The following is a 22,421-nucleotide window of genomic DNA, read 5'->3' as shown; positions in this document are numbered from 1 at the left end:
GTAGATTATGGAGTTATTGATAGCACTTCTTAGGTTCTCCCCAATCACTTCGCCGACTCGAAGTTCATCATCATCTCTGAATACATGGACTCCGGCATCTACCAAGCGATCGTAGAGGAAGTCGGTGAACCCATGACGAGTGTCGGGCCCCCTGAAACTCAAGAATACTTGGTACTCACCTCCTGATGTTGGTGCAACATCACCACTGGTTCCGGCCTCTGAGTTTGCCATAGGTAGTTCTAGATATGTCTATCTTACCTGAAGAGAAGAAGAAAGGTTTGTGTGGCGTGGCCTAGCTGAGAAATGAGCTGAGGTTTTGGATATCAACTAGGCAAACGAGAGAGGGAGGGAGGGAGGGAGGAGAGGGGAGAGAGAGATTTTGGACTTTTGTAGGATAGCAGAAGGGAGAACGGGATGAGGCATGTAAGCATGTGGAAACGGTGCAGCGGCATGAATCGTGCAGAATGTTCAACGCATTCACTGTCATGTCTTTTGGGTCCTCTAAAGTGAAATGGTCATGCTTTTTTTCTTTATTTAATTTTTTTATGGATATCAAAGGTCATGTGTATTAGACTACTTTACTTCACAAATAAATGAATGATTTTAAAAAATATTATCTTAAACATATCGCTAAAAATAATTAGTAATACAGAAATGTTTTCATCATCGACAAATATTTATGGTTAAATATATTCGTGGACAATAGAAATACGTTTCATATAATCGACCGTTTTTAGAAAAATACTATTCAAATCATTCATTTTTTGTTAAATAAATCCACCACTATTGTAGTCCTTAATTTAGGGATTGTTCTTAGTTCGGCAATAACTAATGAAGGAATCAACACTTCTTTTTATCCGCCAATCAAACTCTAGTTTCCAGTAGATGCTCTCGTTGATCTTTCCTCTTTTGCATTGTATTGAAAACTAGGCGTGAAAGAGACTCACTACGCCTTCCAGAGTTTTTCTTTGAAATTGAATGATTTTTGTCAAATTACCAAAAATAAAATAAAATCGACCGTGTGACCATGTCCAGGTTTGTCCAAAAAAGAACACAAGTCGTCCCAAGAGGAGACCAAAGACTGAACTAACCATCCCCCCAAGAATGCCAACAAAATCAACGCGCATTCTATCTGACCACTTATAAGACTTTATGGTCTCCACCTCCAAGTACTCATAATCTCTGCCAAATCGTATTATCATTTCTATGGGATTGTTAGTACCCTCTCTCTCTCGCACTAAGACTCCATCTCTACAGATGTCTTCAATTCGATAAACCTGTTGCTAGCTGATGTACTAAATCTGCTCACATTAGTGCCGACTACGTCTCGTAGCACCGCCGAGATTCACGTCGGTGATGTCCGGCCTAATTGATTGGATCGACTAAGTTGGTAGCAATATGAAAATATTTAGTGCTAAATTAATATAATTGAAAAATTCAAAACTGAATTAACATTAATATAAAAGACTTTTGACTTGTTTACTACTTTTCCCCATTCAAACCGTATAGGTCTCTTTTATTACTATCGACGACTTTGCAATGTGTTCAGATTTTTTAGGCTCCTTGGAATGGAAAACCATAAAGGCGAATGCGCAATTAAATAATGGACCGCCATTTAAGACTTTTCCAACGCACTGTCCAAAAGTCTATCACAAAAGAAGAATGTGACGGTCCAATGGAACCAAAATCATAGCGTTATGGACCCCGCCACGCAATTAACTCCCCCGTCGCTCGTAAAAACTCCCCAAACGGAATTTGTAAAGAATTTTCGTTAGGAATTTTGCCACAGAAAACTCAAAAATACACCTATAGAGATGCCAAAATCTCAAACTCTTTTTTTTTTTCATAGAAACTCCCAAACTTATATTAGTGCAACAAAGCACTATCTATTATAATTTCTTTCAAGACGGAATCTTATATGGCAACTTACATGGACAATAGCAGGCCACCCAAAACAACGTTGTTTTTAGCTTCGCTAAAGCCCAGTTGGATTTTGACAAAACTATTGTATGTTAGTTGGGTGGAAACGGGAAAATCTAGTCAAGGAATGATTATGTTCATTATCTCATTGTACCATGTCGATGTTACAAGATAGTGCTCATCCGTTTGGCTGGATGGACGGACGTTCGGTGAAGGAACAATTCTATAACGCGTTGTCATCTTGAACCACCATCGATGTCCGATGTCTCCTTTAGAATCTTTTATGTTCGTTCCATAACAAATTTTTATTTTATGTTGTGTTCACACGTCGCACGCCAGAGTAGACTATAGAGGCAAACCTACTTCTATTTAGATCAATTTTAAATATTTTCTTCTTCCTTTTTGATTTGATAAGTATGTGTAACCCCACAGGTCCGGGGTTGCATTTCTCAGAAATGAACCGAGGTCCCACCTTCTTAGAATTATATGTAGCGTTCTATAGATGTTTCTATAGATAGATTATCTCATAAGCAATCATTATTGACTCTAGTTTTTGCGGAGAGCATCAAAATGACGGAGGAAAGGAAAATAAGAAATTAGACAACCATTATATTGTACTATCCTAGTTAACTAGAGTACATAAAGTTACACAAACTTTAATTCTTAAAATAGTAGGATATCAGTTCAAGGTATTATTTCGTCAAATAGATATAAGCCATTTATACAATCTTGTTTCACACCAAATATTGAGCTGAAAATCCCCTCATACTGACGGGCAACCTGCGACCGTCATGCCAGTGTGAGGATTTTTCTTACAAAAATAAGAGAGATTTTTTCTAGTCTGGTCTGGTCTAGGGAGGAAACAAAGTTTCAAAGCCTTGTTGAGCTTTGATAATAATTTGTAGAGTTTATCTCGGCGTGCGCTTCATGCGTGTTGTGCCTTCGCATGGGTTTGCGAGTTTTGCACCCGTTGGAATTGCAATTTGCTCTTCGTTTCCACTAGGAGGTCAAAAGAACAAGACCCGATTGGCTACTTTGGACCGGCGTAATTGAACCGGAATCGACATGGGTCGTGGCAGAAATTTCAATTACTGCAACTTGTTGGCGAGCACGGAGGGAAGTCTTTGGTTGACCATATTGGGAAACCGAGAGAAACAGGAAAAGGGCATAAAAAGAAGAATAAAATCACCTGGAGCGGCATCATTAGCTGGTTCCAACTATAGCTCCTCCCAAAAAAAATTCTGAGTCTTTATTACATATAAATGGGTCGTGGGTCACAGCATGAACAAGCCAAAGGGTGTGAAAAGCCTTTTGGGAAATGGAAAAAACTTTAGTCTAAAGTGCTTTCATGAAAAAGAAAAAAAATTATTTGCTAAACTGTGCTTTAGAAAGCAACTTTCGGAGAAATGTCGTTCAGTAGAAACACATTAAAAAAATCTCTTGGATGCTCAATTTAAGTTTTTTAATTTCTAATTTGCTCAAAATTAGAGTAAATAATACCCGCAACTTTTATAATTTAAATGTTGACAACAAATGCACCCATCTACCTTCCGGGGTTTCACCTCGTCTTTCATGCGTTTTTTAGGTCGGTTCTTACCTCGATGAGCGTTGTGTAGTTACGCACTGTCACGGACATATGATTCGAGCATAGACATGCACGAATCGGGAGTAAATTGTCAAATCAGTTCTTAATAGCGTTATTATTTGACAATCGAGCTTTTAAAGTATCAATATGATGGATTGAATCATTTGTAAATTTGACATCAGTTGAGTTTACATCCTTAATTTTTTTCGATCTGGTGAGCTGCCCACTCCACCTAAGAAAGGGGGTGGGGCGTGGTGTTGGGGACGCTCAAGACTGACAAAAGTCCACTGCGTGCCAAAAGATAAAGATGAACCACAATTGAAAATTCTGAGCAACTTCTGAGAAACCAAAAATTTTCTTGTCCTTCCTCTCCTCTCTCTCTCCATCAGATGCCATCTCTCTCTCCTCACTGAAATTCCCATCATCTTCTACCGACACTGCTGACCTAAACCACAAGAGAGAAAAAGCCCAAAAAGATGAGCAAAAGGTTGCGAATGTGATTGTAGGTGGAGTCGTTTCGTGGACGATGTCGACCCTTCACGCGTCTCTATCTGTGATTTTAGCATCTGCCTAGGTCCAACAGTGGATGTCCCCGATCTCTCCTTTGGCCTCCAAATCATCTCCTCTCCAGGCACACGGTCGCTCGCCTCTTCTTCAGTTGAATCACTTAGTTTTTCAAGTTACCCACACTTCATTTGGATTCCTAAAAAGCTATATTGAGTTCAGTCCAATCTAAAAAAAAGTTAGTCGTAGCATCAATCGATTGACTTGCAAAATAGTAAATTGATCGATGTGGCCCATATGACTAGCATCGTAGCATCAAGCAGCCTATAAGGCTGGTCAATTGGAAGAGCAAAAAGCAAAGCATGATAGCTAGATCAGATGCAGAAGCTGAGAAAAAGGACATGACTTCAACCAAGTGTGAATAGTCTAGCTTCGTTTACTGGTGTAGGATTTGGACCTTAATAAGCTTCAATCTCCTTTGAAATTGTTCTTTGATAATCAAGCACCAATTTATATTGCTTCTAATCCAGTCTTTCATGAAAAGACTAAGCATATAGAGGTCAACTCACTATATCCGTGAGAAAAGTTTAAAATAAGACAATTAAGACTCCAAACTTTAAAAGTGAAAATCAATTGGCTGACAAATTTACTAAGGCGCTTTCCACCAAAGCTTTTCAGCGTGTGATGACCAAGTAGACCTCCGATGACATCTTTGCCCTAGCTTGAAGGGGAAGTGTTGGAAAGATAAGGAAAACTAATAAGCAGAGTCCAAATTTAATAGGAGATTTGGCTCAAATTAGTAAAGAATGAAATAACAAATGTATTTTCCTTTCCAATGGATATTCATGTTTATCTTCAGAGATATATTTTAGCTTATTTTAAGATAATGAAATCCCCCAAAGGTAACACGTTGAAGTTGGGGTTTCTCACCGTGGAAGTAGGCTTCCAAGGGTCCTATTCTTGGTCAATTGAACCAGGTTAATTTGACCCCAAAGATAATACGAATCTTCTTCCAAATAAAAGATTTAACGATTTCTGTTGGATGTGAATCCGTTGTCCCTCAGCCCACCTGCATTTGCTATTCCGTCCACAAAATGATAAACTTAAGCACGCACGCTTCGCATATAGTGAGATCATCTATAAATTAGGGCATAAATTTACGTTTTCAATTTATCCCTCCAAAAGTCCATGATATGATATTTCTTTTCTTTTCTCTTTTCCATCTTTTCATTCTCGAACTTCTCTGTGTTTGTATGCGGAAAATCAAGCCTGGACATTAGAATCGAGGTCGCCCGGAAGCATGACCGTCGATCCTCCACATCTAGGGGCAGCCACATCGATAGCTCAATTAAAGTGGTGGAGACACCAAGCTCGCTACAAAGGAAGCCGGTCTTCAAAGGAGGGAGGGGCGACAAATGTGGTTGTGGCATCGGCTTGTGGGCGATCACAATTTCATTGAGTATTGTGAGGATTAGGTAAAGTAAAATCGCATTGAAATCTCCTAGAACCCAAAAAATTAAATCGATATGTGGAGAGAGGGCAGATGTATGTAAAGAGTATGTAAGACCTGTGGTCAAACGATCTAGACCAATATTTAAACATAAAGAAATATAAAAACACTACATGAAACAAATGTTCAAAAATCATCTTGCTCCCAAGTTTGATATGATATGATACTGTCGCAAGGAGACATGTTTCTATTTCCAATGAAAAATTAACACGCTATTTTCGTTGAACTGTGAACAAATTAACTCTAGCTTCGCCGTATCATGATCCGGCATACCTAATGCGCGTTTCTGGATTCAAAGAATGAAGAAGATGACAATACAGTGGGCCCGTGGCTGGTTCGAGGCATTTCCGCACAAATATTATATGCTAGTTTAGTGGAAGTGGACAAAACCAATCAAGGAATGATTATGGTTCTTATTTAGTTGAGATATATCTAGGTTAGAAGATAGTGCTCATTATTTAGCTTGATGGACATTTAATTAATGAACAATTTTCTAAGGGGTTGTTGTCTTGGGCCGTCTTGAATGTCTGCTATCTCCTTTAGAATCTTTTCTGGTCATAATGATCCGACTTGCCAACTAATCCAGCAATAATTTATCATTTTATTTTAAGCGCATACGTCATGCCAATGTGGATTGTACCACTTGATTAAGACCGATGATTACTTTAAATGAAGTGCGCCAGACCTTTCAACAAATTCAAATTTTTAGATTCCTTGAAAGAACATAAAGACAAATCTCCTGCCATTCAGATAAATTCTCAATTTTTTTTTTCTTTTTGGCTTGATTGGATATGTGCTACCCCACAAATCCAAGGTTGCATTTCCTAGAAATGAACGAAGATCTCACCTTCAAAGAATTATATATAGCGTTCCATAGATGACTCAATGATTAAATAACCTCATGAGCAAGTATTGCTTACTTTACTATTTGGCATATGCCATATGTACAAAAAGGACATCAAGGTGATAGAGGGAAGGAAATAAGAAATTAGACAGTAATTACACCTTGTATTATCCTAGGTAACTGAGGAATACATGGTCACACAAACTCCGACATGTTTTTCGTAGTAGATTTAATTCTTAAGATGGCGGACTATCAATTGAAGGTATAGTTTTATAAAATTAATATAAATTGTTTATGCACATGATTAGTTGAGCCAAATAGCTTACGAGTTGCAATCTAGTTCCACACCCAATAATGTGCTGAAAATCTCCTCGATAGACGAGCATTTGTCATGTCAATGCGAGAATTTTTCTCAAAAAAATAAGGACTATGCAATAGATCGAGCAGCAGACGTCCGCAGGGCGTAAGTATGTATACCGACCGACGCTCAATGGTCATGTTACCATGAAAAGTTTCGTTGAAAACTACCTGCGAAAGGAGGAGATAAGTAGATTCACACACAGTTGCACTGATTTCACCCAATTCGTAGGACAATGGGTCGATTACCAAATTACCTAGAGTACATATATATGGCCGATTTTCTCGTGAAAGAAAGGTTTTCCATTGAGCTCTAACATCATTCGTGAGGAATAATGAGCTGAAAGGTTTGGATAATTGTATTATTTAAAAAGAAAAAAAGAATTCTCAGGCGTCAAATAAGCGACATGATCTTGTTAATTAGTAAGAGGAGCACACGGAATTGATGCGCACTTGAGGACCGCACAACTCTATACTTTACGGAATCTATACAGTAGCCACGGATTGTACTGATATGATGTTGATATACTAATCATTCCAGGGCGGAAATCAGGAATGTTGACCTGCATTGGCTTCCTTTCAAGACAAAGAAATGATAGCTAAAGCTGAGAAGTGAAACATCGGCAGCCTCTAAAACGAAAAACCAATTAGAGAAACAGAAGCCACAAGAGGGAAGACTACTAATCAACAGTTTGTAACTGGTATCAAGAGATTGTTCAAGAATCTCTACGCTGCAAAAAGTTAGCCAAACTATTTGCAAGAGCTGGGAATTTGAAAAGAAAGGTTGTTAAGAGATTCACTCTTTGACGAAAAAGGACACATCCACTATCAAAATATTCATAAAGCTGCCAGTACAGAGTAGTAGATGTTGCGAATTCGTAGGACTGAGGCAAAAGGGGATACTTCAAGAAGGCCAACTGCTTTTGTAAAGTCTTACCGGATGTGAGACATGCCTGACATAGAATCATCAAGGGTTTCCAAAAGAAAGGGGTGAACACAATCCCAATACTAGTATCTAACCCAAGTGTATTACTGCACGTGTTGAGGCCCTTGGGAAACTTAACAACTTTTGTGAAAACTCTAGCAGCGCATCTGATGTGCAATAATCCTTTGATGGATGGCCAATGTCACTGTAACACATGTAATTGCTACATGTTCGCTGCAGAGTCTTCCTGGTAGAAATCTCCATCTTCTCCAGGACCTGGGCATTCTTAAGTAGAAATTCAATGAGCTCAATGACACCAGGCTCCAGTATATAACCATATATCTTAAGATGCTTAAGTTGGTGCTCGAGGCAGGGAAGTGTGCCGTCCACTAAACTCCAGTAACTAAAGCCATTGAACTCAAATGCAAGCTTCCACCCTGCTTTGGCAAGCTAAAATTTTAAAGCAACTTTTCAATCTCCATTACTTCCAAATTCGAATATTCCAATAAGATTTTATAGTTCAAGCATTCATACCTCAGATTCATTGGCATCTCTTACAGGATAAACATAAATAGTGAGTGTCTCAAGAAAATGAGAGTTCCTTAACAAGCTACAAATGCCAGGGAGGTACTCCTTTCTCAAAGGCAATTGAAGTGTCACATGCTTCCAGCCGAAAGATGGGCATGGCTGATTTGTCAGCTCCCACATAGTTAATACCTAATTTAAAAAGAATAAATTGGACCCACTTTAAATGAAAATTAGTACAGGACATACATTGTGGATGCTCGAGAGCATGTGCATTTATGGAGTGACTGAAATGAATTAGTATGATACCAATTGAATTTAGAGTCTTGTCAAGAAATTAATCAGATTATGTACGATATTAGAAAGACAAATCATAAGAGCATGGATATGCACGTTTAAAATGGTAATAGATGTCACATTAAAAATGAAAACAATATCGTCTACAAAATGCCACGAGGCAAATGGGGACACAAAGGAAGACAGGCACCAAACAAGTTGTAGTTTTCGGTTACATGAGTGGGTTATGGATAATAGTTTACATTTGCTCAAAGTTCATGGGCCAGCAGATGCAACGGCCGCTGTATAAAAGTTTAGGTGCGCATAATTAAAAGAAGAACCCAGCCTAAGTGAATAATATTTTCTTTTACTCTTCATTCAGGACATTACCTCATCAATCGAAGCATAAAAAAGCAACGGAACACGGAAGCCAAAGCAGAGAAACGGCACGACCACTTGCCATTTCGAATATATCCATTCAAAATCAGTTCACCCAACTTCCATTCTTCAAATTTTTAGGACAATTGGAATGAGAGAATATCGTATCAAACAAATAGTTAAACTCCTTACCCGAATGATCGGTACCCAAATCATTCACAAGTACCTCAAAGCAAGACAAATTAGGTCAGAGCAACAGGAGGGAAACCATACCGGTATACACCAATCGCATGGCATAAAATAAGGACTACGGCTGAGCTTATCCGTAAGCGATCCGAACTCACAATATTCCCCGAACGGCAATGTAGAATAGCGACCGAAGCAGAGGGACGTATCAACCAGTGATGACATACCGGTCACCTTGACATACTCTATATTCCCAACAATATTCAGAATCTTCACATTAGGACAAACTAGCTCCAGATGCCCACCCCGATCAATGGTTAAACGTTTTATATCCGATCGTGCAAGATCAAGCTTTGCCAGTCTGCCGCAGTCCACCAAATTTAACTCTTCAATAGATGGGCCACTACAGAATTTGGGCTCGTAGAGGCCATCACAATCTTCAAGAGACAATTCTTTTAGCAACGGGCTACCAGATAGTATGTCGGCCAATTTGCCGTCAATTAATTCAATTTGTTTCATAAACAATTTCCTAAGCGACCGTAGTTGTACCCGTCCCACTGGTCCAACCGCACAGAAAGCGAGCTTCAGCTCTACTAAGCAGCTACACCTGAGAACAATGCTGGGCAACATGTAAAGATCGTATGGGATCTCGTATGGGATCTCCCAGGTACACCCTAAGAAGTTCAAATCGAGGAACTTAACCTTTCTCCTCACTGCAAAATGAATCCATGTACAGATTTTGTTCGACTTTCTTGCATAGTCCTCATATTCAGGATCACCGGGATACACCTCAGGCGCACAGTTCAAATTAAGACGGAACGAATCGATTGTGGGGTTCTCGTGCAGGGTTAGCACATGGTCGGTAAAATTTACGAATCTATCGTCAACTTTAAAAACAGAGTTCTTCTTCTTGCAGTCGTGGTAAGCACAGTGATCGAAAGATAAGTGGCGGGTAGAAGTCCAGAGGTAACGGAATCCCGGGACCATCACTGTCCTTACGGCGTCTCTCATGGGCAGGAAGGACAGAATATGAAGGAGCACCGACGCTGGCAGACTACTAATGGCATCACATCGGTCATCTTTGTCCATCTTCTGATGTTTCAGCTTGCTACTTTCCATGGAGATATCATCGCCCGCCGTAGTCGTTCTCCTGCAGGACACTCTCAACACATTTGACGTCAAAACCCCAAAAATAATAATAAATAAAGGCAAAGAGATAACACAGAACAATGCTTTCGAGAGGTCGAAACAAAGGTCTGTCATAGAAAACTGGGACCCATAAAGAACAACAAAATGGGTTTCCGAGAATGAGGTTAGTCAGGAATTTCGACAAACAGTTTGTGTGGAACACGACGACAAACCAATCTCTGGTAATAAGAGCAGTCACTCAAGTACCTAAAGGCAAACGGAGGTAGTGTTGGAAACCTCAAAAGACTTTTCGGGTATCAAGGAGACTCTTCGTAACCCAAGTTCACCTTGATACTTGGAATCTAGAGAGTTGTTAACTAGGAGATTATATATATTTATTGTTGCTAGTCTTTCAAGATAGCTTTGAATGTTATGAATCTAGACGTATCCGTTCGTGTGTCTAAAGTAGACGTAGAGTCACATCTTAAGCTTATAAATAGATGTGCCTTGTAATCATTTAAAACATGAGTGAATAAACTTCATTTCCAAATTTCCTTCTTCAAACCTTTCGGTATCGAGTGCTTGCGCCTCCGAGATCCAACATTTGGTATTAGAGCCGGTTTGGCCGGTTTAGCCGATTTGGCTAAGTTTTGTGAAATCTACTCTTGAGTGAGATGGCTTCTATGAGTGGTGCCGGGATGGTCCAACCTTAAATCCCAAGGTTTGATGGGAAGAATTTTGAGCATTGGAAGATCCAGATGGAGGTGCTATTCGGGTTTCGGGAGCCGACCGAGATTATAGAAGAAGGATTCGTGGAGCCAAAAGCGCCGGCAGATTTGACAACGGAGGAGCAGAAGATGCTAAAAGAAAATCGTAAGAAAGATCTTAAGGCTCTCTTTTATATCTTTCAAGCAATAGATTCGTCAATCTTTGAAAAAGTGGCGAATTCGAAGATGGCAAAAGAAGCTTGGGACACTCTCGTCAACATATACAAAGGCGTTGAGAAGGTCCAGAAGGTTCGGCTTCGACTCTTCGTCGACAATTCGAGCTCCTTCGGATGGAAACGTCGAAGTCCATTTCTGACTATTTCTCACGGACATTGGCTCTTGTCAATCAAATGAAGGTCAATGGTGAGACTATTGTTGATCAACAGATTGTTGAAAAGATACTTCGGACTCTAACTTTGCGGTTCGAATTTATTGTGACTTCAATCGAAGAGTCACGTGATCTCTCCATCTTGTCGGTCGATGAGTTGGTGGGCTCTCTCCAAATGCACGAGCAGCGACTCAAGGAGAATCCAAGACGGTGGAGGAAGCTTTACAAAGCCAGTTGGTGTTGCCCGATGAAAAGAAGAATCTTTCTAATCAAAAGAAAGATCCAAAGCGACACGAGAAGTATGCCGCACAACGAAAAGATAAGTCCTTCATTCAGTGTTTTAATTGTAAAAAATATGGGCACTATAAATCCGAATGTCGAAGCGGGAAGACCGGTGGCCAAAAGTTTCATGCAAATGTAGCAAGATCCGTCGATAGACATGTCGATGGTGACGGTGAGCAAGATAATGCTCTTTTATTCACGTGTAATTCTGCGGTGGAGAACCGGAAGAATGTTTGGTACTTAGACACCGGAAGCGGCAATCACATGTGTGGCGAGAATGAATTGTTCTCGAAATTCGATGACACCTTTCGTTCGGAGGTGAGGTTCGGAAATAATACCGTAGTTCCTATCATGGGAAAGGGGACAATTAAAATCAAGGCAAAAGCTGGGTCGGTTCAAAACATTTCCGACGTCCATTATGTACCCGGTCTTCGAGAAAATCTCCTAAGCATGGGACAGTTGTCCGAGCGAGGCTATCACATGACCATTAAGGATGAACTTTGCACGGTTCGTGATGGCGAAGGAAGGCTGATTGCAAAGGTAAAAATGGCTCGAAATCCACTTTTTCCTTTGTATATTAATTATGCTACGTCATGCTTTAGTGCCTCAGTGCAAGATTCGACATGGCTTTAGCACAAGCGGTTCGGGCATGTGAATTTCGACAGCTTGAAGCCGTTGTCTCAAAAGAAGATGGTACGTGGATTACCCGAAATTTCTTCCGCGAAGGAGATATGTGAACCATGTGTTATTGGGAAAAAGTGCAGAGAAAGCTTCCCTTCGGGAAAATCATGGAGAGCTTCAAGGCCGTTGGAGCTAGTACACTCCGACCTATGTGGACCGCTCGGTGAGTCGTCGAATCGAGGGTACAGGTATTTTGTTACCTTTATTGATGACTTTAGTCGAAAAACATGGGTTTATTTCTTGAAGCAAAAATTAGATGCCATCGATGCTTTCAAGGAGTTCAAAGCCTATGTAGAAAAACAAAGTGGGCACAAAATTCGAATTCTTCGAACCGATCGTGGCACGTAATACTTGGTTGGAGATGGTTTCTTCAAGCAGTACGGCATTAAGCATCAATTAACAGCACGGTATACTCCTCAACGTAACGAAGTAGCCGAAAGAAAAAACCGCACTATTGTCGATATGGTACGTACCATGCTCCATTCCAAAAATTTGCCTAAACATTTCGGGGCGGAGGCGGTTGCCTATGCTATTTATTTGTTGAATCGATGTCCTACTAAAGGTCTTGAGTTCAAGACTCCAGCGGAGGTGTGGAGTAGTCGAATCCCTTCGGTTCAACATCTTCGCGTGTTTGGGTGTATTGCTTATGCCCATATTCTAAATGAGCTTCGCAAGAAGCTTGATGAGAAGAGTGAGAAGTGCATCTTTCTCGGTTATAGTAATGAGACAAAGGGTTATCGGTTGTATAATCTCGTAACGAAAAAGGTGGTTATCGATCGAGATGTCACTTTCGATGAGGAAGCTGAATGGACGTGGAACACGGAAGAAAAGAAGCAGTTTCACTTTGTCCTCGATGAGGAGGAGTTAGTTCAACCCAATTCATATAGTCAATCCGAATCAGCAATGGGTTTGATGCAACCTAATTCAACAGCAGAGACTCAATCCAATTATGTCGACAATCTTGTCGAAAATATTGTCGAAACATCCTCACGTCCACGGCGAGAACGAGTGTTACTTGCTCGTTTGAGGGATTGTGCTTTGTCGAAAGATGATGATCCCTCCGATGAAGAAATTATCAATTTTGCTCTCTTTGCAGATTGTGATCCGACACACTTTAAAGAGGCTTCCCAAGATGATGGTTGGGTTACTGCTATGGACGATGAGATACATGCGATCGAGAAGAATGATACGTGGGAACTCACGTCTCTTCCCGAAGGCAAGAAGTCCATCGGCGTGAAATGGGTCTATAAGACCAAGTATAAGCCTAATGGCGATGTTGATCGGTTGAAGGCTCGCCTTGTAGTCAAGGGTTATAAACAGAAACTCGAGATTGACTATTTTGAGGTATTTGCTCCGGTTGCAAGAATGGATACTATTCGCATGATTTTTGCTTTGGCTGCTCAAAGGTGTTGGAAAATACACCAAATGGATGTCAAGTCCGCATTTCTCAATGGCGTACTTGAGGAAGAGGTGTATGTGGATCAACCAGAGGGCTATATCAAGGAAGGACAAGAGGGCTTAGTCTATAAATTGAAGAAAGCTCTTTACGGCCTCAAACAAGCACCACGAGCCTGGTATACCAGAATTGATTCTTATTTCATGCATCATGGTTTTATTTGTTGTCCGTATGAGCATACCTTATATGTCAAAGTTGGCTTGAATGGTGAGTTGCTCATTGTTTGCTTATATGTCGATGATCTCATATTTACTGGAGATTGTCGGGAGATGATTTGTAACTTCGGGGAGGCCATGACTCGTGAGTTCGAGATGGCAGACATGGGTCTCATGTATTATTTTCTTGGCCTTGAAGTCACACAATCGGAGGATGGTATCTTTGTTTGTCAACAAAAGTATGCCAAGGATATTCTTGAGCGTTTCAAGATGGCTACTTATAAACCAATTAGCACTCCAATGGAGGGAAGGGTTTCTATCTTGAACAAAGCTTGTTTAAGAAGCCTAGCAGAGATATTATCTCATTCACTCTCTCTCCTTTCTCTTTCTCTCTTGCAATTTTCGACCAAACCTCCCTCCATCCCGAGCTCTCTCTCTCGATTTTCTGTGCGCGCCCGAGAAGAAATTGCTTGTTTGAGCTCATTTGTAGGGTGAATTGAGCTCCATTTTCTCCACTCGACCTTACGATCAAGGGTTATTTGGATATGAGGGTTGATTGTCCAAAAGGTTGATGAAATTTTGTGGATCCGGGGTGGACAGAGGCTAATCGGTGGAGACTTGGTTCATTCGGCCATCCGATGTTATTCCGTGTCGATTTCAAACCAAGCCATGCATAGCCCTTGCCGCTGTCGACGCACCTAAGCTTCCGGATTCGAAATAGTGAGTTATCGCCCTAATTCCTTGATTAATATGTTAAATTTGATTAGGATGTGTTTAGATTAGTCTAAATATGGTTAGTACTGATCTAATTAACCATGGTTGGATTAGTTAACCATAATTGGGTTAGTTGACCATGGTTAGGTTAATTAACCATAGTTACTTTTGTTAATCATGGTTGGGTTAGTTAACCTTAGTTGGGTTAGTTGACCTTGATCGATAAGCTATCATGATAAGTGATAAGTGGGCTTGATAAGTTATCAAAAATATGATAAGGTATCGCTATTTTATACGATAAGCTATCGAATTTGGATGATAAGCTATCGAGGTTTGGACAATAGGCGATGGTTTTGGCGATAAGCTATCGAGATTTTGATGATAAGCTATCGAGGTTTAGACGATAAACTATTGAAGTTTTGGTGATAAGCTATCGTTATTTTATGGTAAGCTATCGGGTTATTTCAGAATTATTAATTTCTAATAAATTGGATTAATTTTCGATAGTTAGACATTATATTTATTAATGTGCTCTTGTGTAGCATCTAATATTAAACTGTGAAGTCGCTAATGGGAATAACCATATAAATTGGCTTTTGTAATAAATTGATTGGCAATGTACAAGGATGGTGATTGAATTGTGTGTATGTGGTCACGTGTAATTTATTTGCTAAGTATTTGGTCACGTGTAATTTATTTACTAAGTATGTGGTCACGTGCAATTTATTTGCTAAGTATTTGGTCACGTACAATTTATTTACCACATATTTGATCACGTGTAATTTATTTACCGCATACATGACATGAGAGTTGTATCGGTATGAGAATTCCCGGATAAGCCGAATGACCCCCGTAGAAAGACGGGTGTGCCATGAGTGGTCATAATGATAAGAGTATGCTTGAGCGCATTATGCATGAGAGTGTGATGTATGTTTTGATCATGCATTTGTTTATCGTAATATGTTGCTTATAATGAGTTGTAACGTGCAAGACACGTGCTAAGGCAAGAAAGGTTGCCTGTGATCAAGTGGTAGCATACTCGTACATATATACTATGTTGCATTGTAGGTTCTAAATACATCCAAGATGAGTTGACCTCCTAATCGAGGCTTAGACCATTAACTTGCTGAGATTTTATATCTCACCCGTTGTTATTAACCAATTTTCAGGCTCTTAACTTGGAAGAGTAGTTTTGGTCGTGAGAAGAATGTGGATCTCTTTTGGAGTAGCTGGGAGTAGAGTTAACCCCTAACCCCGATCCGGTACTTCTGAGGATTGTATGAAGTAGCTTTGAAGTGGGACTTATGTGTATAAACGTACTTCCCAAGGTTAACAAATAACTATTAATAAAATAGACTTCTGTTGATGTGGATTGATGGGATGTCTTATTGTCCATCCTTATGGTTGTATTTGTCTGGGGAAGTAAATCGCTTCTATGTACGTTTAATTAAAAGATAAAATTTTAAATGGGTCGATGACGCGTCCCGCGACGTCACAACTTAATGACCGAGATGGGATGTTGGCGTTCCGATGGGTGCGGGGCGTGACAATCTCAGCTTGTTTGTAAATTAGATTTCTCTCCCTTTTGAACTGCTGCCACCGGGCTAGACAACCAATTAAGAAAAGGTAATATCGTCTTGTATGTGATTTCGGGGCATTTACGGAGCTGACGACTTGAGTTGTAAATTGCAATCGATTACTTACCAATGTTTAGCCTCTCATCAGAAATAAATTCAAATTATGTCATGGCTTTCTTTGTTTGACCACATTTCCTTTTTCTTATTTTTCCTGTATTACCAAGTAGCAACCCATGAAGGAGGCTGTCATTCAAACGATATAGGTCTATTTAACTAGGATCCATGAAGACTTTGAATGAAGCGCCCAAGACTTTTCAACAAGTTCAAGTTTAGATTCCTTGGGAGACTATAAAATTAGCAAAGAAAATCGAAGTAGGGCAAAGTCTAGAATACTAAAATGTAAAGCCAAATTCATAAAACTATGAGAATCAATAGAGCTCCAATAGGGTTAAGCACACATTTATTCCATAAGAAGGGATCTATCAAGAAAAATATCACCTGCTAATCGCTGGATTTCCTATCATCGTCAGTGTTGAGCATATGCGAGAAATTCCTTCTCTAGTAATTACGGTGTTGCCAGTTGGCGGTGCACGCCTAGGTTCGGCTTCCTTTACACCATCGCCATACGGAAGCAACCAAGATGGGTTGAACAACACAAATCTAACATTTGGAAGAGAAAATCTTCGTTATTCGGCGAGACGTCAGAGCTCGTGCAATCACTAGTAAAACTAGAGACAAGGTGCTGTATCTGCTAGCTCCGTTACCAAGTTTTGTCGCTATATGCAAAGTTTGCGTAAGTGGTGTTCTTTTGAAGCCTTATTGCATGACCTGTTTTAAAAGAAACTAACAGGAAAGATGGTTCAATTATATCCTTCACCAACTTAATATTTGTGAAAAACCATTGTACCAGACTAAGAATCTAAGTACTTGGGTAGCTTCACTTGCTCCTGTCGAGCTTGAACCTCTGCGTACATGAACTCGTAGCCGGTCCCTTTCCTGAGCTTGAAGCTATGCCCCTTCCTCTGCCTCCATTTGCGGTACTCCTTCCTAAGCTCGAAGCACCTCTGATCAGTAGTACCACCTCCTCTGCCTCTATTTTCTGCTACTCGGTCAGTCTTGATAGTTCGATCCCTCTTTACCAACACCATATTGAACTTCCACATAAGTCAAGGGCCGCAGATTAGTGTCCTGTTATCTAAATTTGCTAACTACCGAAAGAGACACAAGCTTGTCCAGTGGGACAACTTAAATTTCCAAAACGTACCAAAGGAAGGCACATAACAGAACACATGTACATCTACGGTTCTAATGTCCCAAAAAAGGCACACATGTCCATGGGACAAGTTGGCCGTTTTTACCTTTGGCGTCCGTAAGTGCGGTTGAATTGTCAATTGTCCAAGATGACGCCATCTTGATTGCACCATGTAAAGTATGAAACTCAAAACAAATTGATGGAAGCCCGCCTAGAAGAAGCAACAGCAACCAAACTGGATAATTCTAAATGACAGTTTTGTTTCGCTATAAAAGTTCCATGACACAACGTTGTTCTGTTCACTTCGAAGCGAAACAGAACAGAGAGATTTTTCTTTTCTCTCCAAGACACGAACATCCTTCGTTTAGCAACTCAATCTGTCGGACGACATACAAATACGAACCAGTGTGTTTATAAATCACACAGCAAAAGTCAAAACGAATTGAAAAGAAGAACAGAAGATAAATCCATAAGCTCGTAGTGAGGAAGAAGGCAGCTTTTTATTAGTCAACTACATGTTGGCCAAATAAATGAACAATTGGAATCACAACCCTGAAGCACCTCCCCATGGAGGCGAAGCTTCATCAATGGCCCGCACACTCCTCCTAATTTATCCCAACTTCAAAGCTTCAAACCAGACCCATGCAACTTCTCGTCCATGACACCATCAATTCTCTCCCCCATCTCAGCACTCATGTAATTCACCCAATCTCCAACCTCGCCTCTCCTGAAGAACCACTTGCTGTCGACTCCATCCCACAGCTTCCCGCTCTTATTCACCTCCAATGCTCTCAAATTGTCGAAGCTACACATCCTCAGTATACCCTCTACCGTCCCGTCTCTCAGTTCTTCTTCGCTGAATGGACACCCCACGAAATCGGCCAACCTCCTCACATGAGCATGCGGTTCCAATTTCATCTGTTCGTACGTCACGAACAATACCTTCTCTGGCTTCTCCAAGCTCGCTTTGTAATAACCCAGCACATGATCCCAGTAAGGCCCATAAGGGGTCACCCCTCGACAAAACTTGTCGAGGCACTCCTGGATCAGAATCTGCCCCTTCTCTTCCGGCCTCAGCTTGTTGAAGAAGTGCCACATTGAGACGAAGGTGTCCTTAGGGTTCCGACCCAGGTAAACCAGCTTGCACTTGGAGTCGCTCACCAACTGGGGAAGTGAGGAATAAGGCAAGTGGGTGGCGAAGAGCCTCGGGGATGCTAAAGCAGAGAGATCGGGATTTTCTTGCTCGATATAGAGCTTGTGCTCCAAGTAGGGCACGAGCTCGTGGGAGTTTTGGGTTAGGAGAGGATGGCGTCGTTGTGAGTCGGAGTTGGAGTACTTGGTACGGTTCAAAAGAGCGAAGAGGATGGCCTTTAGCCAGGTGGTGCCGGATTTCGGGTTGGTGACGAGGAGGATGTCAGAGGGGTGAGCTTGGAAGTGGTTTTGGCAATTGAAGATGCCATTCAACAGCCAAGAGGGGAACCAGAAGCCTTGGTACAAGTAGAGAGAGTTGCCGACCCAGTCTTCTTCTAAAGGGAGAGAGGGGAGCAAATCCTTGAATGCTTGCGGCATGTCGTCGTCTCGCAAGTACCTTAAATGGTCTGGGGGAGGAGATTGAGAGGCTTGCATGGTGGTGGTGGTGGTGGAGCAGGTGGAGAATTGGAGTGAAGAGTTAGTTGATGTTTCTTAAATAGAGCATTCTTGCATGAGAAATATCATTGCTGGGACATGGTCTGAAACTTGAAACAAAATCTTATGTGAAGATGGTGTTGGGTGTCTCATATAATTTATAAATTAAATGCTTTCTGATTACATCTTTACAAAATTCGAACTAAAACATTTCATACGCGTAGCATAATTAATGCTTTCTTGTAACTTGCTAACTACTAGACAAGCTCACTTGAAAATTTTGAAAACAGATGATAATCTACCACGGACAAGTACGTTAAAGTCATTATTTTGTTGGTAACTCACCGATAAATTTGCAATCAATTGTTTAACAATTCAATTGTATTAAGTCTAAATGAGTGATTACGGCCTACTTCTCGCAAGAAAAAAAAATGCAGTAATAGTCATGATGCTACCAATCGATAATTATTCGGAATTATTTGTGGCAACTCAACAGAATTTTTCATTTTCTTGATATGATACAGGTGGAGGCTTTTATTAATTCATATCACATTAATGTAATTAATTCGCCACATGAATCGGGTCGCTGAAATGATAGCAGATAATCCTCACTTACTGGTTAGAACCATAGCCGAGGCAGATACGCGGAGGATGGCAAAAGTCTCAAATGTTTTAACTTTTGTCAATTAAGACATAAACGTTTTAAAATTATGCAGTGAAGTCCTTTAACTCATCATTGGTCTGAGTTGACTTATTTCATTACGGAAAAATGTCAATCATTGTATGCGCTAAGACTCTAGTAGTTAAAATTACAACACTTGGGACTCAATTGACCAGCCGGTGAAATGTTTAGAATACTCAGCAAATTAAGCCCCCAGATTGAGTGTGAAGTCCATGGTAGTCATATTTTTCTCTCACCAACTTTTGATTGGTGTGTTGCCTAGATAGACATCACAAATATCTATCGGATATAGAAAATCTTATCCATTCGCATGGAACGCCTCATCAGAAATAATGGGACCGGGCCTACAATTTTTGTTTGGATATGTAAAAATTTTGAGACACGTGCAATAGAAGTCCTAGAATTTGTCATAAAAATATAACTAATTCCTAAAAATTTCAAAATGTATAATCAAGTCCTAAAACTTGTCAAATTGGTATAATCAAGTCATTTCATTTACTCCATTAATTTGCCTAACAAAAAATGCTGAAGTGATTTTCTAATTATTATCTCTTTTCCACGTGACATTTTTTATTATTTTTGTTCACAAAAGTTTCCTTAAACTAGATTAAATAGTAAAAAGATAAAATTTTGGACAGATTTTGCAGAACTCGAACCAAAAACCGATGATAGAAGCTGTACAGCGTCTGAAATTATCATAAGAAAATTCATTTTGAAGAACTCCATTGGTGGCTTTAGTAGATACTTCTAAATTTCATAATTAGTTGATGAGATACAAAATATTGTGACGTTGCATTTAAACGCGTGAGTGATAACTATTCTGTTTTTCTATTTCTATTCATAACTTGTTTTTGGAATAGGTTTGGAATAGAAAACCGTTTGGTAACGCAATTTCATTTGAAAAAAAAAATTGTTTCAGAAATAAGTCTGGAATAGAAATAAGAATTCCAACTATTTCAGCTTTTCCAGATCTAGAACAGAAATAAGAAATAAGAATTTTTTTCATCGCTCACACACTCACTCACTCTCTCTCTCTCTCTCTCTCTCTCTCTCTCTCTCTCTCTCTCTCTCTCTCTCTGACATCTGCGGTCCACCTTTCACCCATCTGCTAGTTGCCGCCTCGCTGTCCACAATTGCCTATCCACCAGTCACCATTTGTTGTTCTACCGTTTGCCAGTCATCGTTCCCTCGTATGCCATCCGCTGGCCCTCGGTTGTTGTTCCACGGTATGCCGATCGCTAGTCCATCTACCTTCCCTCCGCTGGCCGCCATTAGCTGTTCTGCCGGTCACCGGCCTACCGTCTACCCATCGTCGGCTCGCCGATCGCCGTTCCCCTGTTGGCCGATTGTTGTTCCCCCATTTGCAATTCATCAGTTCTCCATTTGCTATTCTGCCTAACGCTAGTCCATTGGCCCTTAGTCGTCATTCTCAGCTTTGTCGACCGGCCGGTCTCGCTGTGTCGCCGGCCCTCCATCCACTAGCCGCCATTTGCCATTCTATTGATCATCGGTCGCCGACCTGCCATGCATCGATCGCCATTTCCCTATTTGCCATTCGTCATTCCCTCCATCGACTGGCCCTCCATTCGTCATTCCGCCATTCGCTAAGTAACCCTATAAAATTTATGATGTTATCAAACAAACTTCTATTCCGAAAATAAAATTTTGTGTTGTCATTAAACACGTTTACCTACTCAGAAATTCATTCAGAAAAATCTATATCTAATCAGAAATTGATTCTAGAAATAGAATTATTATCATTCGCGCCCTACATCAGCAGAGTTCCAAATTCACATACTATATCCCCACACGCTCAGGTCCGAGAACACTTGTATTACAATAAGTGATACATGGGTAAAGGAATTCAGTCATGATTCGACATTGCACTTTATTTTTTATTTTTGTACTGGATTAGATAGATATACCGTCTTGAAGCCAACCACAACAAGCAAAAATGTGTATTTGTGTACATAGATGTCTGTAATATGGCATGTCTATGGGAAACTGTCATATGGGGTGCGTTCAGCCTTCATTTGTGGCTCGAGGACATTCGACACGTTGCCTTGTTTGATTTGCTCATAAGAATGAGCTGTGTAGACAAGATGTCGTATCTGCTAGCTATTGTAGTAATCGTTGTTGCTTTTAAGGGTAAGCATAGTTTCGGGGTAGAACTTGAAATCGAAATCGAGGCCGGTAGAGAACCGGTCCGATTCCAGGTTCAAGGTATGCGGGGTAGGTTTCATGTTCCAAAAATTGGGGGAACATGTTCCAATGGATAGATTCTAGGTTCCAAATTCCGGGTAGGTGGAACATGTAACAAATTTTTGTGTTTTTCTTGGCATATATCTTCGCATAATCTTGTGATATTTCATGGCATCCGAAGATGAGTATATAATCCTGAACCACTAGTTTGAGCTTCAGTTTTCTGCTATAATTATGACTAAAACTTAGGAAAATCGCACTATCCCTCCAGAGATATGGCCATTCGATGCAACATATGTCTCATGGGACCAGGTTCATATGTATGATAAAACTCGCGAAGCCTTAGAGATCTTTCATCGGAACCAGCCAAGTTCCTCAATGGACATGGAAACCCAGGACCCTTGGGGAGGGCCACTTTCTCAAGACCCCTATGCATTTAGCTCCCAAAATATTCCATCTAGCTCCCATTGCTTCAATTATTGGAGTATCCAGCCAGACCTAGAAGAAAAGATAGATAAGTACGAACAAGAATGGTTTTTGCGTGCTTATAAAAGGGAAAAA

General features: G+C 40.4%; 2 protein-coding genes across 2 annotated transcripts in view; both read right to left on the bottom strand.

The window, feature by feature from the left end:
* LOC115727986 (disease resistance protein L6-like) overlaps nucleotides 1-22,421 on the bottom strand; it is a 449,825-nt gene that overhangs the window by 5,784 nt on the left and 421,620 nt on the right. The window lies entirely within an intron of this gene.
* Nucleotides 17,972-18,996, bottom strand: LOC125314727 (cytosolic sulfotransferase 12-like). Its single transcript, XM_048277664.1, has one exon. The coding sequence runs from the start codon at nucleotides 18,974-18,976 to the stop codon at nucleotides 17,972-17,974; it is 1,005 nt and encodes a 334-aa protein (XP_048133621.1). The 5' UTR covers nucleotides 18,977-18,996.

The sequence above is a fragment of the Rhodamnia argentea genome, chromosome 4 (assembly GCF_020921035.1).
Source record: "Rhodamnia argentea isolate NSW1041297 chromosome 4, ASM2092103v1, whole genome shotgun sequence".
Classification (NCBI taxonomy): Eukaryota; Viridiplantae; Streptophyta; class Magnoliopsida; order Myrtales; family Myrtaceae; genus Rhodamnia; species Rhodamnia argentea.
This window is presented reverse-complemented; position numbering and strand designations above follow the sequence as displayed.